We start from the raw sequence: 16848 nt of genomic DNA, 5'->3' as shown, positions 1-16848 counted from the left end.
CACAGCCATGATTGATTGACATGAACTGTGCTCGGTTACACTCGAGTGACGCTTCATGATATAACTCAGTTGTGTGCATTAACACGTTTACGCCTTTAAATCCCCCCCCCTCCCTCCCTCCTCTTTAGACTTTACTATCTGCGGTTGCGCGTCAGCTCTCATTGGCTGTCGGTGCTAATCAGTCAACAAGCAGGGAGCGGATGGAGGCAGGAGGGCGCAGGGCAGCATGTTTACGGCTCACTGTCCTAATTAGCTCTTCTCACCGGTTTACCCGCTTCTTCGGACTTTTCTGAGCTCGTTTCCGGGCTGTCGACGAACATGTTTCTGTGTCGCACGGGGAGGCTGTCCGCAGCGGCTCTGGATCAGGCGTTCAAGTCCGCGGGAGCGTCTCTGGTCCGACTCAAAGCCAACAGACTGACAGACGGCACTTTGACTTTATGCAAGGACCACACGTTTCACCGGTGTTTCTGCGTAGCAGCTGTCTACTCAACTCCTGTGCACCTGGGGAAACAGAAACCCGTCCAGAACTGGGACTCACAGGCTGGTTTTGTAACCTCGGACTGGGCTCACTCGGACCGGGTGTCTGCTGTAGCCGTGAGTCTCTCCAGAAGCGTGCAAAGTGAAGGCGGGTATTCAGATATTATCAGGCAGCCGAACAGGCTCTACAGCAGCAGAGTGGACCTGGCGGGTAATGGTTTGATCACAGGTAACTGGGGGGTTTCCACCTGGACAATGCAGACCAGATCCTCGTCCACAGCCGTGGCCACAAAGAAGAAGAGCGACCCCGACGTGGAGCCGACGGCTGACAACAACAAAGGGGTAATGTAGTCATTTCAAGTGTTTGTCTAACCCTGGTGAGCAGAGCGCACAGGTTTGAGTCCGTGTGCACACAGTGTTCAACTGGTGGGGGACACCCCGTACTGGTGTCTGTGTCCCTGCGGCGCCAAGCTTCAACTCAAATTCATCAAATATGCAGAAAGCTACCCGAGCCTCGTCTTGTAATCAGACAGGCTGGTTATACAACACCGGATGACGACACTCAAGTGTAAGCTGCACGTGGAGGGAAGTCACTGGAGTCCGTGCAGAGTTGATGTGTGTTTACAAGCTGCCTGTGAGCCAGCACAAGTGTCAGTTCCAGATCTCATGCTGAGTCACTGTTCAACAGGCGCACACGCACCTGCCTGCTCCGCCTGGACAGCAAACTGCCCCACTTACCTTCATTATGTCTTCAATAAGTGAGTCATTTCCTCCAAACCTGATCTAGTCTAATAAAACATTACGTAAGTGAGAACTGTAGCATGTGCTCAGTGGTGAGTCAACACTTCAAATGTGCCAGCAGGAGATTATTCTTCGGCATAAACTTGACAATGCAATTCCAAAGAGCAGCTCAACACCAAAACACTGCTGTGTGCTGCGTCTGCTTCAGAGGAACGAGGCTCTCAGTTATTTATGTTACACATGACGGTCTAAAGCCAGGCGAGGACACTGGTTAGACTGTACTTAGCTACAGAGGTACTGTGAGCTAATGCTAACAGCAGCATGCTAACCAGGGCTGCTACTTTGATTATTTTTATTGTCAATTATGCTCGTGAACGTTTTCTCAAGTAATTGATTATTTGTCTGCTCATTTAAAGCTGCTGTGAGGAGTTTGTCATGAAACAGACATTAATTCTGATGACTGTCTGAGCTACAGAAGCAAACGGAGACACTGAAGCTGCTTTCTCACTGCTCTAAAAACCTAACACTCGGCTTTCTTGTTTAGTGGGAAAGGTTACAATCAGCATTCAGACCCGGGTCACATGACTCTGTTATTCTCGCCTTGGCTCCAATCGGCATTGATGGGAACACAGAACCCGGGTCGACATGCTGATCTCCTCTGTGCGTATTGTTACTAACCCTGTTACCGGCGCGTCTGTGACGTCAGACGGTGACGCAGCACAAAAGAGAGCATTAGCTTTTATTAGCGTGTCTTCCCAGGTCTGAAAAACCCCGCCTGAACATGCTCATTTTGGTGGGAAAGGGTTATTAAGCATGTACAGGACAAAGAGATAAGAGGTACGGCTTTGTCCACAGGGGGCGCCAAAATCAACACGAACCAAAAGCTCTTCGCAGCAGCTTTAAATATCAGACATGCTCATCTGTGTGTCCCAAAGCTAAACATGCTGTTGTCAGATGGCAGAATAACAGGTGAAATAATTGACAGTTAATAGTTGCTACTTCAATGCTAACATGGTCACAGTGACGATGCTAACATGCTTATGTTTAGAAGGACTGTTGACCACGTTTACTATCTTAGTATAACATATTAGCATGGATGCAGGATGAACTCGGCTTCACCTGAGGCAGCGTGTCAGATTTTAAGGATCCGTCTGGTTCCTCAGTGGACAAAGCTTTTTTCACATATGCAGCAGTCTTTAGACTTCTGAGGAGGCGGGGCATTGTTAAGTTACGTTCTATATTTTTAAAGACCAGACACTTGGTCCCTTTTAGCCTCTGCATGAGCCTCTAACTGAAGCACGGCCTGTGTGTGTGTGTGTGTGTGTGTGTGTGTGTGTGTGTGTGTGTGTGTGTGTGTGTGTGTGTGTGTGTGTGTGTGTGTGTGTGTGTGTGTGTGTGTGTGTGTGTGTGTGTGTGTGTGTGTGTGTGTGTGTGTGTGTGTCTTTGTCCATGTTTGCATGCCACTGTGACTTGTGCAGATCTGCATGTGTTTTCCGGCCTCTGAAAAGCTGTTATCAGACACAGCAGTCTCACTGTTCCCCTCCCATAACAGCCTCCCTGGCACAACTCCCCTTGGCCGCTGGCTCACATGACCCTCCCACACTGCTGCCTGCTTTTACTTTAAGCCCGGCCTGAGTTGCCCCTGAAAAGCAAAGGCCCTGCTCCCTCGCCCACTCTGGCCTGTCTATTGTCCATTGTCGGCCGGCCAGTGAATACGTCACAGAGTCTGTGGCTTCGTCCTGGGGGTCCGGGCCAAAATTTAACAAGACAAATTGCAGAGAAGAGAAAGGATCAGCTTGTTTCTCTCCGGGTCCTTTCTTCTTCCTCTTTGTTTCTGACTTATTGATTAATTTTCTGTCTCAGCCTCTACAAGGAAACACTATCTGAAGCAGGCCCAATGTCAGTGCAGCCAAACAGATGGAGACAGATATGAATGAAAGTTACTGTAAGGCCAAAATGTTAGCTAAATGTCACATGGGCAAACATGTCAAAGATCATCAGTTGGATGTGTAGTTACTTTTCAAGGAGGCAGATTTAACCCCTGCAGCACAAATGAACATTTAACTTTTTCACACAGTTTGCAAATCAAGTTACCAAACAGCAAACATTTCAGTAATGTGCTTTACCCCTTTAGTCCTGCAGAGGCGACACATTTCCATCTCTGTTGGATCCGATAGACAAACATTTTTTTTCCGAAAAAATCTTTTCTATACTCAGACTTATTAAAGAGATGCATGTTTACAACGGCACACCTGGTCTTCTGTAAAGGTTATATAAACGTCTTACTGTAAAGAACACAAACCTTTATTTGGTCAAATTATTTTGGTTCTAAAAAAAACTTTTTCTGTTCCTGAAATCTTTTTGATTCGTATATATTAGTCATATTCTCACATCTCTTTATCATAAAGGAAAATGTGTCTTTGGTTTTCTCACATTTTCCATCAGCCTACATTTAGTCCTCATCACTGTTCACATGATCTTTACTTCATAGTCGACTATAATAAGACATGACCTGGTGAAGAGGTCACTGCAGCCAGCGTTCTTTGTGCTGACTCAGTTTAAAGGAACAGCCTCAATATTCTGTTCAAGAATAGATCATAGGCCACTTCCTGTTTGCTCAGCGGGGATTGTATTTCCTCCTGGCAGAAAATCTCTTTGAATAACTTCAACTGGAACAACTGGAACAACTGGACACGATACCCGATACCCGGCCCGTCAGCTGCTCTTCTAATGGATTTAATTTCAGTTTAAAAGCTTTAATCACCAAACAGCAAAAAAACATTGTTATTTAATATAAGCAGAAAGCTGAAATCACTCGTCCCTCGGCATCATTCATCATCTTAACGCCTGTGAGGAATCTGAAAGGCTCCGTAAGTAGATTTTGTAGTAATTGCGTTACAACAGCAGGTCAGTAAAGTACTGAGTGTTGACCTTTGGTCAGACAGTTTGATGTTGTTGTTTCCGTTATCCTCCTCATGCTGACCCTGTTTCCTCTCCTGTCCCATCGGGCTCCAAACATTGAGGTCACCTGCTTCTAAAGTTCAGCCTGTCTGCTTTTAGGTGCAGCAGAGGTTCCACACATATTAGTGTAACAGAGGTTTTATTTCACTGTGCTGCTTTAACAGGTATCCACCTGCAGACTGCAGTTTCACACAGCGCTTACCATAAACAACAGCTTGTTTATTTATAGACAGAGTTTCATTACAAGAAAACTTACTGGCAAAATAATGTAGAAACAAACGACACGGACGTCCTTGAAGAAGTTACATGAGAAACATGTAACAATGTTACACAAGTTAAATGCACAAAGATACACACATTAACTACACCACACACATGAACTACACACACACACATGAACTACACACACACACATGAACTACACGCACACACATGAACTACACACACACACATGAACTACACGCACACACATGAACTACACCACACACATGAACTACACACACACACATGAACTACACACACACACATGAACTACACGCACACACATGAACTACACGCACACACATGAACTACACGCACACACATGAACTACACACACACACATGAACTACACGCACACACATGAACTACACGCACACATGAACTACACACACACACATGAACTACACGCACACACATGAACTACACACACACAAACTACACCACCAATAATAAAACCCATCAACATGTCAGAACAAACAACAACACATGTCAACACGCTGACTACACATGAACCAGACTAACGAGTCTTCTAACTAAAGCAGACCGAGCACCTCAGCGCCTTGCTTGGTAAGCTGTCCTTCATGTTGAACACCTGAACACCTGGTACACTGTAGGACATGTTGCCCAGGCTCTGCCTGTGTTGTAAATGCAGCCCTTAAGGCTTCAGTGCGAGGGAGGATCATGTTTATTTACACGCTGCGCAGTGAACACGCTGCTCACTTTCTCTGTTTATTTTAGAGCCCTGCTTCCTGAGCTGCTCTGTGAGTCACATCCACACCATCCACTCTCTGTCAGTCCGTCCGCTGCTGCTGTGGTCTTGTTGTTGAGCGTGTTGTAGTTCATTAATCTGCCAGCGTGCACTGCAGTGACCTGCTGCTCCCTGCCTGCGTGTCAGACGGCTGGATCGTGTCTGGTGCCGTTCATCGTACAGAGTAGTCTGCTGGAGGTCACGAGCACAGAGTAAAGTGTGCGTTTGTGCACTTATCAGAGGCCCTCTGTGTGTGTGTGTGTGTGTGTGTGTGTGTGTGTGTGTGTGTGTTTGTAAGAGAGAGTGATGGACTTTGTTCGTGTGTGAAAGGGTGAGCGATAAGTGAATTACCTCAAGCACACAGCAGCAGTTCGTCTTGTTTAATCAGCTGATTTGAACACACAATGAACAGAGAGAGCTGATGATGGATGATCTGAACTTTGAACTCCGTGACTGAATCACAACACAGTTTCTCTCCATGTTATGACCTCATGCTTTTCTAAATGTGCCTCGGACATAAAAAGGGTGTTTAGCCGACAGTCAGCTGTGTGTGGTGAGTCAGTGATTCTGCAGAAAAGGGAAACATGCTGGACTTCTTTTTGTGTGCTGCGTTATATTGTTTTAGAACAAGACATTTTTCAGGTCAAAGGTCACGATAGGAAGCTTTACATGCTTATTGCACCTGTAAAAGCTATTAAACGGGGGTGTTGTGCGAGTTTCAAGCTTCATATTTCCCTCTGTCACACCTGTGGAGTAGCTTAGCATGACTCACAGTGATAAGCACTCACCTGGTGCTCTGTGCAGGCCCTCGTACAGCCTCTGCCTGAAACAGCTCCGTCAGCTCTGTCCCTTTCAGAAGCCCCGCCCCTACAAGCCCACTTTCTTCTGATTGGCCAGCTCTCTGAAGCCTGCCGAGGCTGCACTTTGTGACCTTGTGAGGCTTATATTTCTAGCTCCGTCCACCAGTCAGTTCAGAACTGCAGGAGCCTTTTGGATGAGAGGTCAAAGGTCTTCAAGAACTTCAACCAGGTCCAGCTGCCTTTTGGATTACGCTCTTACATCAACTTCAACAGACAACGTAAACGTCAACAAGCAACATGATGAGACACAGGGCAACGAGGCTCTCTGTACTCCTCCGTTCCAGTCCCAACTACGCCGTTACCATGGCAACTCCTAGCTCAAATGATCTAATACAAATCTGCTCACTGACAAATTTAACAGCAATAAACCATCTAGTTCTTTCCTGACAGGTTTTCTCCACACATTCACTCCCCAGAGTAATGTGTAACCAGTATAACGTCCTTCTCGTCGGTCCACTGCGCTTAGAAGGCCAGAGAGGTCACATGACCCAAGATCTGGGCTGTGATTATGTCGACCCCAAGAGGTCGCTGCTGGTCTGACACTTCCAGATCAGAGGAGGTTGACCTGTTTCAATATAAAAGTGTCCAGTCAACATTGAACACTGTCTACACGTGTATCACCACCATCAGAATCACAAGGTGCGCCGTGTATACGTGCACGTCGCTTCGGACCAAAGCTGCTGAATGAAGCTGTAACATCGTATAAAAACGGTGAAAGCTGCGTTCAGCCTGCAGAGCGAGCAGAGACGCCTCCAACAGACTTTAACCTGCAGATTAGAAACTTCAGCCACGTTTAGTCTGAACATCCAACACTAACATTATATATGTGTTAACATGTGACACAGCAGAATGGGGTTCTTTAAGTGACCCTCACTTTAAAGGACCCCATAAAGTGTTTTGTTGAAACAAATTGACGTCATGCTTCTGTCGTCACTCAGCAAAGTATATCCAGAGCTTACAGCCATCGGGGCTCATGCCAGCTGCATATTACAGATAATAATAATAATAAGTAATGATAATAATCAGCTGGTAGTTTGGGCTTCTCTGCCTCCTGCCTGCATTAAAAAGGTCGAACACTTTGACATCAGTTGAAGCAGAAATGAAGCCTCTCTCTTGGAGTTTGTCAGTTTTGCAGTGTGAGGGGGGGGCCCCTCTGAATGCTAATGTTAGCAGCATCACAATCATGTATGCCAAGTGGAAACTATCCCACAGTTTCAATCAACTTCCTCTTCACCATTCATCTCTTCTCCTTGTTTTCTTCTCACAGACAGCTTCTCCAGGGATTGATTCACGATTCATCCTCACTTTTCATTTTGTCCTGCTCACTCTCATATTTTGCTCTCTTTTTTTTCTGGGCAGGAGGAACAGAATATAAAAGACGCCTCCACCAGCTCCTCATCTACAGCGAAGGCCCCGGAGGAGCCGGAGCCAGAGGGAGGGAAACCCAACAAAACCCAGCAGCTGAAGAAAGTCTTCAAGGAGTATGGAGCGGTGGGAGTCTGCTTTCACATCAGCATCTCCCTCATGTCCCTGGGAATGTTCTACCTCCTCGTATCCAGGTAACAGTTCATCATGTGTGTGCTTTTTCTACAGGTGCGGGACCAGTGCACACACAGTTAGCAGCTGTTGAAACTGGAGTCTTTTTAGGAATTATTCCCATTTTCTTTTCAGAATTAAGATTTATAAGTGCAAAAGTTAAACTTTGGCTACAACCTGACAGGACAGAAACACATTTTGTATCATTCAGCTGAGAATCAAAGAGTAAGAGCATCTTACACCAATCATCAGCAGGGAAAGCAGAAATACATTTCCAAATCAGAAAGTGCTCCTTTCTCTTTTTGAGTGTCACTGACGGAAGGGAGAGCAGAGAAGCAACAAACTCAAAGGTCAGCTTATAACTAAATAACTCTGGAGTGCATCAAACGTCACGCACTGATAGAATCCAGCAGGTGAGAGCCTCCAAGTGACGCTTCCCTTAGAAACCCAAAGATGCAGGAAATGAGAGACCCGAGGGCTGCACAGAGGAATGCAAAACATCTGATGCAAATCGTCAGCCAATGGAACGCGTTCCAGGAGAGTCAGCAAAGTGCTGGCTCTTTAAATGTCCACTCAGTCTGTCAGACATTAAAGGGCCAGTTCGCCAATGTTCCCCCTCAGTCCTGTCATGTTATCACAGGGAGCTAATGTCATTATGGTGGAAACTAATGCAATTTCTCTCTGTGCCTTTGGAGGGCGCTATCCGCTTCTCCAATGGGCCCTGGAAAACAGGGAGCTTGCTAAACTACACTTCCTCACTCTCACACGCCGCCTCCGACGTCATGTCTCGTTCAGAATCGTCAGGTGTGAAATGTAGGCTGCAGACCTGAAGATGTTTTGGACGATCCACCGGTATATTCTCGTCGTGTTTCAGACTCTGTCCCGCTCTGAGCCGTCGCCTGCAGAGAAACGGTAGTATTTCACTCCAGCGTCTCTCACTGAGCCGTTCCTTTCAGAGGGAGGGGCGCAATGCATGCTGGGTGTGTTAGGAATGTAGAACGGGCAAAACCACGCGCTGTTTATACGACTTTCTCCACAGCTATGGCGCCAATTTCAAATATTATTGCTTCTATGGATTACAGAGAACACCAGCTGTGACTGACAGCAGCTTTAACAGGAACTGCTCCTTTAAGAACAACTGGCTGAACCAGACACAGACAGTAAAATCATGCATGAATAAACCATGAGTTCATTTCCTCGTCTTGTTTGTTAGTTTTACACTTGTAACTCCAAAGCAACACATGCAACATTTAAAGTCTTTTAAATCCTTAAGTCGTGTTTGTAACCTTCTATCGATGGTGACAGCAGCGTAAAGCTAAACCGGCGAAGCACTACTTTAGTGTTTGCAGAGAGAATAAGTCCAGGCAGTTTTCCTGCCCTCATGTGGCCCGATGCCAGGAGCCTGAAAGCCAGAGAGACTTGGCAGGGATTATCTGACAGCTCGGAGATTTCCTTGTATAGCCCGTAATGTCCCTTGAAGTAAAAACTGAGTCTGTAGCTAACAACGACTGAGCATTATCACTGTGTGCCCACAGAGCCCAGGCATGTGGCCTGCTAATACAGAGCTGTGTGCTGTGTAAACAGTCGTCAGGCTGCAGATGGATCTCTATATTTAGCTGACTGAAGTGTGCCAACAGTGCGTGTGTGCGTGTGTGCGTGTGTGTGTGTGTGTGTGTGTGTGTGTGTGTGAGTGAGAGAGAGAGGGGTGCTGTATTGATGGAAGCAGTCTCACATGTAGCTTTTGTTAAACCCTCTTTTTTTGTATGATGTGCTTCTTACAATGTTTTATTTGCTATCAGTTTAAATGGGTCAAAAAGCTGCAAAAATAAACGATTATACAACCATCCCTGTTAGACACAGCTCCCTCTGGTGGAGGGACAGGTGCACTGCATGTGGAACCACTAAAACAAACAAAGGGAGGAACGGTTGTTGTTGTTTGCTCTTTATTGTTTTTGCCACACGAGGCTGAACGGAGGTTTTTTTTTGTTTAATTTTTGCTTTCATGATTTTTTCTCTAATACAGTTTGTTGTCTTCATGTTGGATGAGGGCTCATGTGGATGAGGATGCTGAATATCCAAATGTAGAGTATTTATTATTGTTGTTGTTTGATTATTATTGCATTTATTTTTAATGGTTTAATTTAAAAAAATCAGAATTAGTTTATTGGTTTTTAGTCTATGCTATATTATCTTTTTTTTTCAACAAATCTTTTTTTTGAAATCTTTTTTTTTCTTTTTATTTCCTTTTTTAAAAAAAACAACGTAATTTTTTAATTTCTTTTAATATTTTTTCTTCATGTTCCTTTGACGTACTGAATACTTATGATTATTTAGGGATGGTCAATATAATCACTTGGATAACACACACACACGCGCGCTGAAGATATAGCCTTATTTGTGTGTGTGTGTGTGTGTGTGTGTGCGTGTGTGTGCGCGTATTTGTAGAGCATTAATTCAGGGGACAAACTGAATGAGTTGTTTTCAGATGTGTGACCTCTGACCAGGTTTCTGTCGTCTCTCTTCTCAGTGGGATCGACATGGCGGCTCTGCTGTGCAAAGTGGGCTTCAGCGAGTCGGTCGTTCGCTCCAAAATGGCGGCGGGGACGAGCACGTTCGTCTTGGCCTACGCCATCCACAAGCTCTTCGCTCCGGCTAGAATCAGCGTCACTCTGGTGTCGGTGCCCCTCATCGTGCGCTACTTCAGAAAGACTGGTCTCTTTAAACCGCCCACACCTGCACCCTGATGGCCCTTCTTCTCCTCCTCTGCCTCATTAAGCAACAAACATTGGGACTGTTAATGACCATAATTAAACCATCTGTAAATATCTTTACTCATTTGCCTTCATCTGTTGTTGCTGTTGTGGATCCAGGTGAAACATTGCCTCCATTAGCTCCGGTTATAATCACTTTTAAATTGTTTTTCTGTAGATTTTCAAAGTTCTGAAACAGCAGCTGAAAGAGCCCAAATATTTATTTACAATCAGAAGTTATGATCAGGGATTTTCTGTCCTCTCTCGGCCTCTTCATGCTGTGAAGGTTGTCTGCGTGGGCAGCTGGAGAAAGCTGCTCTGTCCTCCACTGCTCCTCTTGGCTGACGAGGCCACATTCAGGTGTGATGTGAGTCAGCAGAATCATTCGGGCTCTCTCCGTCTCCTCTGTGTCTCTCTCCTTTTCTCTCCTCGCTTGGCTCAGACTCTCTCCGACACTGTTTTTATTTCCTGCTGTTGTTTCGCTTCTCTCCTGCAGTTTCACCTCGTTGCTCTTCTCCCCTCCTCCTTTCTCCATTTTCCCTCCTTTACATTCTTTCATTCTACGAATGCCTCAGCCCGAGCAGCAACTTCAGGCTGACTGCAGGTCACTGCAGGTCACTGCAGCTTTTGGATGAGACTGTTGTTTTTTGTGGGTTTTTTCTGATTGAATGGACCTTATTTAACTATTAAAATGAAAGTTGTCTTTTATAGTTAGTATGTTTTTATTACGATCATCACTAAATGAGGTTATATCTGTTTAATATTTCTATATCTATTCCTTGGTTGTGGGCGTGTGTTTACATGACTTCACTGACGCGCAGCAGCGGGGAGAATAGACGTGACGCATAAAACGAACAGAGCAGCAGAAAATGACTCGTGTATTGCGCCCGCCTCCTGCGCAGCAGGCGGTGGAGGTTGCAGCATTGAATAACATGGCAGCGTTCTGTCCCGGCACACGCGTGTCAAAGATACGCTTCAGATACGTTGCCCGTTAGTTTAAAGCTGCTCCACTCGATAGCAGTGGTCACATGAAGATGTGTGACGTGCTCATCATGACTCATCAGAGCGAATTGTCCCCGCCTGGTTCCCGTCCGTTCTATGCTTTAAGCTAATTGTTTTGATTTTACGGCCCACAGTTTAACCGTGTCTCACCACACGTCACTGTTTGAAGACGTCTGCTTTCCAATCATTGCTCCAAAAACAAAGACTGGAGCTCCAGACGGTATATAGGCCTGTGAACAATATGGGAAACTGACCAATAAAATACTTCACTCTGGAACTGGTGGAGACCAAACTAGAGCTGAAAGGAGAGTTAGTATCAAACAGAATATATACAGTATATCTCATGGAAGGACACGAACATGCTGCCCATATAAAAAGGTGTTCATATCTAACATCAGTCAAACAGGTTAACCGATTTCGGATCCCATCAGCTACAGTCTGAGACGATATCGCCTCCGGGGACACGGTGAACGTGCCGGGTGGTGAGCGATAAACGACTTCCTGTCTGCGTGCTGCGTCGTGACAGAAAGAGAAACCGTGCTCTTGTGATGTTCTTGTCATTAACGGGTCTTCATGTTTATGGAGATCAATAAGAAGCTAAATCATCAGATCACGCTGATGGAGCCGGATTACGTTCCGCCTGCTTCTGTTCTCCACGCAGCCTGCTGATACGTGATTGGTCGTGATACGTGACTTTCCTTCCCTTTAATCCACGTCCCTGCCAACACACTGGATGTAGACTGTACACAGAGATGATGTTAAACAGAAACATAAAGGTTTGTCCCACTAGCTCTGAAATGTCAGTTTAAATGCAGACGCTGTGTTCGTCCACGGTTTCATTTCGTTTGGACTTTGCAGATTCCAACTTTTACTTTAATCCAGGCAGACACACATTTAGAATATCAAAGCTTTTTCTTTTGCATGACATCAGGTGACTATACAAGGAAAGAACGTTTGTGTTCATAGTAAACATGATGTTAACAGTTTGCTTTTTAACCTGGATGTGAAGGTGTTTGTACAGTGAGCAAGGGGCCGTCTGGGTGCCTCCTGTGGGTGCACTTCTCCTCGTTCACCACACTGGGGAGCTCCTGAACTACTAATACAGAGCTGTTCTGTCCTTTGCTTTGATGCAGCCTCTTCACACGTTTCTCATCTCTCATAAGATTAAATGTCTTTGTACTTTTAATGTCCTCAAGACAGAAACCAGTTGTACATCAGACGAGGGAGCATCCGTCCTCCTGGCGTCCCACAGATATGATATAGCACCATGTTAACACACTTCTTTAAGTGCTGACAGGTCTGTGTCCACAAAGCAATTACAAATGTAATCAGAAGCTTGTTCAGAATCTCTCCACGATTCTTCAACTTGAAACATTTGCCTTAAAAAACGTGTATAAACAAAGCGCTGTCATTATGCTGCATGTTTCCTGAGCGCTTCGCCCATCACACTCTGACCAGCAGGCCTCACAGGATTCATTACTTCTGCCTGAATTTATCACAGCAGGTGAAGAGCCCTCGCTCTCCTCGCTCTCCTGTCCTCACTCCGTCTCTCCCTGAAGGTTTGATGGGTCAGCCAGCGCAGCGAGCAACCCGCAGCTGGTGTGGCGTCCCTGAAGATCTGCAATGTATTGAATGGTAGCTACCTTGAACAAGACCTTATCTCCTGTGTGTGTGTGTGTGTGTGTGTGTGTGTGTGTGTGTGTGTGTGTGTGTGTGTGTGTGTGTGTGTGCGCGTGCGCGCGGTTTCTTGGCCCGGTAAATAATTCAGCCAGGAGAGTTTTATGAGGAGAACTAAGAGTGCACGGTGGTCTGTGCCAAGATATCAACCCTGGTGTTTTCAGGAACGGGAGCTTTGGCAGCACTATGACACAAGCTGATACAAACCTACACACACACACACACACACACACACACACACACACACAGAGGAAGCAGGAGAAGCCTGGGCCTCATTAGCCATGATGAGGACAGGGAGCTGCCATCACCTCTCCATCCCCTGCATGTCCCCCATGGCTAGGAACAAATTGGTGACAGCGCTCCCAGCCACTCTGTCGGGCTACCTGCGATGCACTGGGCTCTGTCAGGCTGTGCATACCATGTGTGTGTGTGTGTGTGTGCGTGTGCTGAAAGCTAGAAACGCACACACAAAAAGAAGAGAGGGCTCCTTGGTTACACTCCTCCGTCCCCTTTTGCTCGGCCAAAAAACGGAGTTGTGATGCGAGTGAGCACTTCATCGCGTTGTCCTCGAGTATGATGAGGAGGGGGGGGGGGGGGTCCTTCCTCCCCGAGCATGAGGGGTTCAAGGGGGTTCAAATCCCTGCCTCAGCTCCTGACTTGTGCCCGCTGCACCTTTTTTATTAAAGTCAGAAACACAGTCGGCGCCACCGCTGTCAGAGTGAATCCATTATGCCGTTTTTTTCAGGCTGCATTTGTGACACAAGAGTTGGAAGGCGTGCGCGAGTGTGTGTGCGTGTGTAGTAGTTGCAAAGTGCTGATGCATGCAGGGATATATAAACATATGGTAACTGCACAAACCCTCCTTCTCCCTCTCTATTTTTAACCCGCTGCTTCTTACTCCCTCTTTTATTACATTTCCTCATTCTTTCTTACGACTTCCTCGCTGTCGTTTTTCTGCACCTCCTCATTACCTCCCCTTATTACTCCTTCTCCACCTCGTCTCCTGACCTGCTCTGCAAACTTGTTAGCCCTTCAGAGTGTCACTCTAGACGGAGATGCACCTCTTCTGTCAGCCTCGCAGGTTCAAAGACATCTCGTGGATTTCTTTACGGGAAAGGGCTGGCGTAAAGTTTCAAGGTGCATGCAATCAAACACACACTTCTTCCTTCTCCTTCTTGCATGCCCCCCCCCCCCCCCCTCCTCTTCCTCCCCCTCCTCCTCCTCCTCCTCCTTTTTTCTGTTTTAACCCTCTTATTTTTTTGGCCACTCTCCTTCTCCCCCTCTCTCACTCAGACGTCGAGCATCTTCTTCCTCTCGCTCTCTTCGCCTCCCTCTCCTTCCCCGTCTCTCCTCTCCTGTCTCAGAGTTAAGTTTAGCAGATGCACCTGATGGCAGCATCATCCTGGAGCACCTGTCAGCTGTCTGCCTTCATCACGGCTCCTCCGCTGCCACAGGGGCCACGGGGAAGTAAACCTGGAGACAGTCGCTACTATCAACAGCTGCATCTTATTATTTTAAACACCGGTGCCAGTCAATTTCCACCAGAGATGTGTGCATTTATATATTTAAATATTTATTCTGCACATGCCGCCGCCTCCTTTCTTTGCGTGCTCCTCAGGATTCAGAAGCTCAGCTGTTAAATGTGAGCAATTATAATGGAGCAGAGAAGGAGGCGAGGGTGGAGGAGGAGAGGCAGGGAGTTGATCTAGCCGCTGACAGAGAGGAGGAGGAGGAGGAGGAGGAGGAGGAGGAGGAGGAGGGAGAGGAGGCGGCAGCATAAGTTGTCAAAGTGTTGCTGGCAGTTGTGGATTATGTTTTTGACTGTCTGTTACTGTAACTTAGCTGAGAGCCTGTCAGCCGTCTCACAGGCAGCTGACTCATTCACTTTGTGCTCTGCTAATGCAATCCTTCAGAGCAGTAGATGCAATGCAGCGCGACAGGTAATGATACTGAGAGTCTCCATCCTTCTCGGTCCAATTAATAGCACAGCTCCTCTTTGAGTCCACCTGTGGCCAGGTGCTCCAGCGGATTCACAGTAACGTCTTTAAATGGTTCGTAAACATATGAGAACAGAGACTCGCTGAGGGGCTGATGGGAGTTATTTGCATATTGACATATTCAGCGTGTGGTGCCAAATGAAAAACAACTCTCCTACATGCACGGATTCAACATGCAACAAAGTGACAGATTATAATTGGTAACCGGCTGATTTAAAATAGACCTCTACAGATATATTGGTATGAGCGACGTGTTGATGATGTGTTTGAGCGTCTCACGGACAAACGGTCTCACGATGAAGTTTGTCCGGCTCAGCGCGCTGTGACCCCGTAGCTGTCTGCAGCACGCGTAGCGGAGCGTCACAGCTGAGCAGAGAGGAGCTGGCTCGAGAACTGGTCGACTATTTTGGCTCCAGATCATTTGTTAAAGAAAGCAGCGCCCGGAGCATCTTTGCATCATCACATCGGTGCAAAATCAGACAACGATCCACATTAAGATGGCTCCTTTTCATTGGCTCATAAATGCACGTTATGTGTAACTGATTAAATGTCCCCTTGTTTCACTAAAATCTCTGAGGATGCATTTGGTAATCAAACATGTCGTCTGAAGGTTTCAGTGTTATCAGCTCTTAACCCAATGACTGACGAGGACTCACCTTTGGTCTACAGCAGGGTTACTTTACAGTTAGTTTTGGTCCATAAATTAATGACATAAATTAGGCTTTAATTCTTAATTATCTTCATGATTTGTTGAGTAATATTTAGTATTTAGTAACAAAAATCTTCCTCACAGTCCCAGAGCAAAAAAAGTGACGTCTTCAAATTCTCTTTTTTTCCACCGAACAGAAACCAGAAGCTTCTTTCTGCAGCACAGATCTGTGTCTGCACAGAAACACAAGCATCACACATTACGTCTGAGTCAGAAGGCCCTGCAGCTCTGCATGAGCACAGTTTGAATGCTTCTCGATGTGAGCAGTGAAGAAATGTTATCGTGGCTAATGTTAAATGTGGTTAATTATGGCCAAAAGTACAAAAATATTTAGACCCGAGCTTCAGAATGTTACATCATACTCGACAGAGCTTCCATTGTTCTTCTATTATACGTTAACCATGTTCTCTTCCTGTTTGACGCTGGGACAATACATGCTCATAAAGACGAGGTCAAAGGTCATTGAAACTGCTGCTTTACAATCACATTAGATTTTATAACGTCTTCCCAGAGGACTCTTTGACAAAGACAGAAACTGAACCAGAAACGACCTGAACTATCACAATGATGAGCCACAGAGCAACAACACGACGCATTCAAATCAGCGATAATCCTGGAGATGAATCCGAAGCGATATTTCAAAATGAAAGAGGCGAGACGATCAGCTGTAATCAGCGTGTTTGCACTCGAGGAGAGAGGAGGGAACCAAAAGTACAGCGAGTGCAGAAAGACGCCGTAAAGCGCTGCTGAGCTGCCACCACAGATCGAAGCGTGTTTGCCTGTTCACACTTCATAATGAATGCATCTCATAAATCCTCCCTAAACGATTCCTCCTTAAATGATTCCCAGCGCTCAGACTGTCTGCTCGGAGGAGGGCGCTCATGGATCAAACCATTAACAGGGAAGCAGGCCGGGGTGACGAGCGGAGGGCAGCAAGCTCAGGCCCCAGATCACCACCCCCCCTCGGCCCGCCGCCCTCTACAAACAGACACACAATTTCTTTCAATTAGCCCGAACCGGCCGACCCAATAAATTTCAGTTTGTTCCTCAAGACGTAAGCGCCCTGTTGCATGTCCTGCTGAAAATGAAGACTAATGGGGTATTGTGGAGCTGCTGAGTGCTTGATTTT

At 46.2% G+C, this 16848-nt stretch overlaps 1 protein-coding gene across 1 annotated transcript; it reads left to right on the top strand.

Moving 5' to 3' along the window:
* The first annotated feature begins 182 nt into the window (after window positions 1–182).
* fam210b (family with sequence similarity 210 member B) lies at window positions 183–11042 on the top strand. The gene is made up of 3 exons (XM_069678550.1): window positions 183–819; window positions 7408–7607; window positions 10112–11042. The coding sequence occupies exons 1-3, from the start codon at window positions 319–321 to the stop codon at window positions 10326–10328; spliced, it is 918 nt and encodes a 305-aa protein (XP_069534651.1). The 5' UTR covers window positions 183–318; the 3' UTR covers window positions 10329–11042.
* Window positions 11043–16848: the final 5806 nt, after the last annotated feature.

Source organism: Semicossyphus pulcher, unplaced genomic scaffold (genome assembly GCF_022749685.1).
Source record: "Semicossyphus pulcher isolate SPU_LCO1_2020_fin unplaced genomic scaffold, fSemPul1.0.p SCAF_3, whole genome shotgun sequence".
NCBI classification, from domain to species: domain Eukaryota; kingdom Metazoa; phylum Chordata; class Actinopteri; order Labriformes; family Labridae; genus Semicossyphus; species Semicossyphus pulcher.
This window is presented reverse-complemented; position numbering and strand designations above follow the sequence as displayed.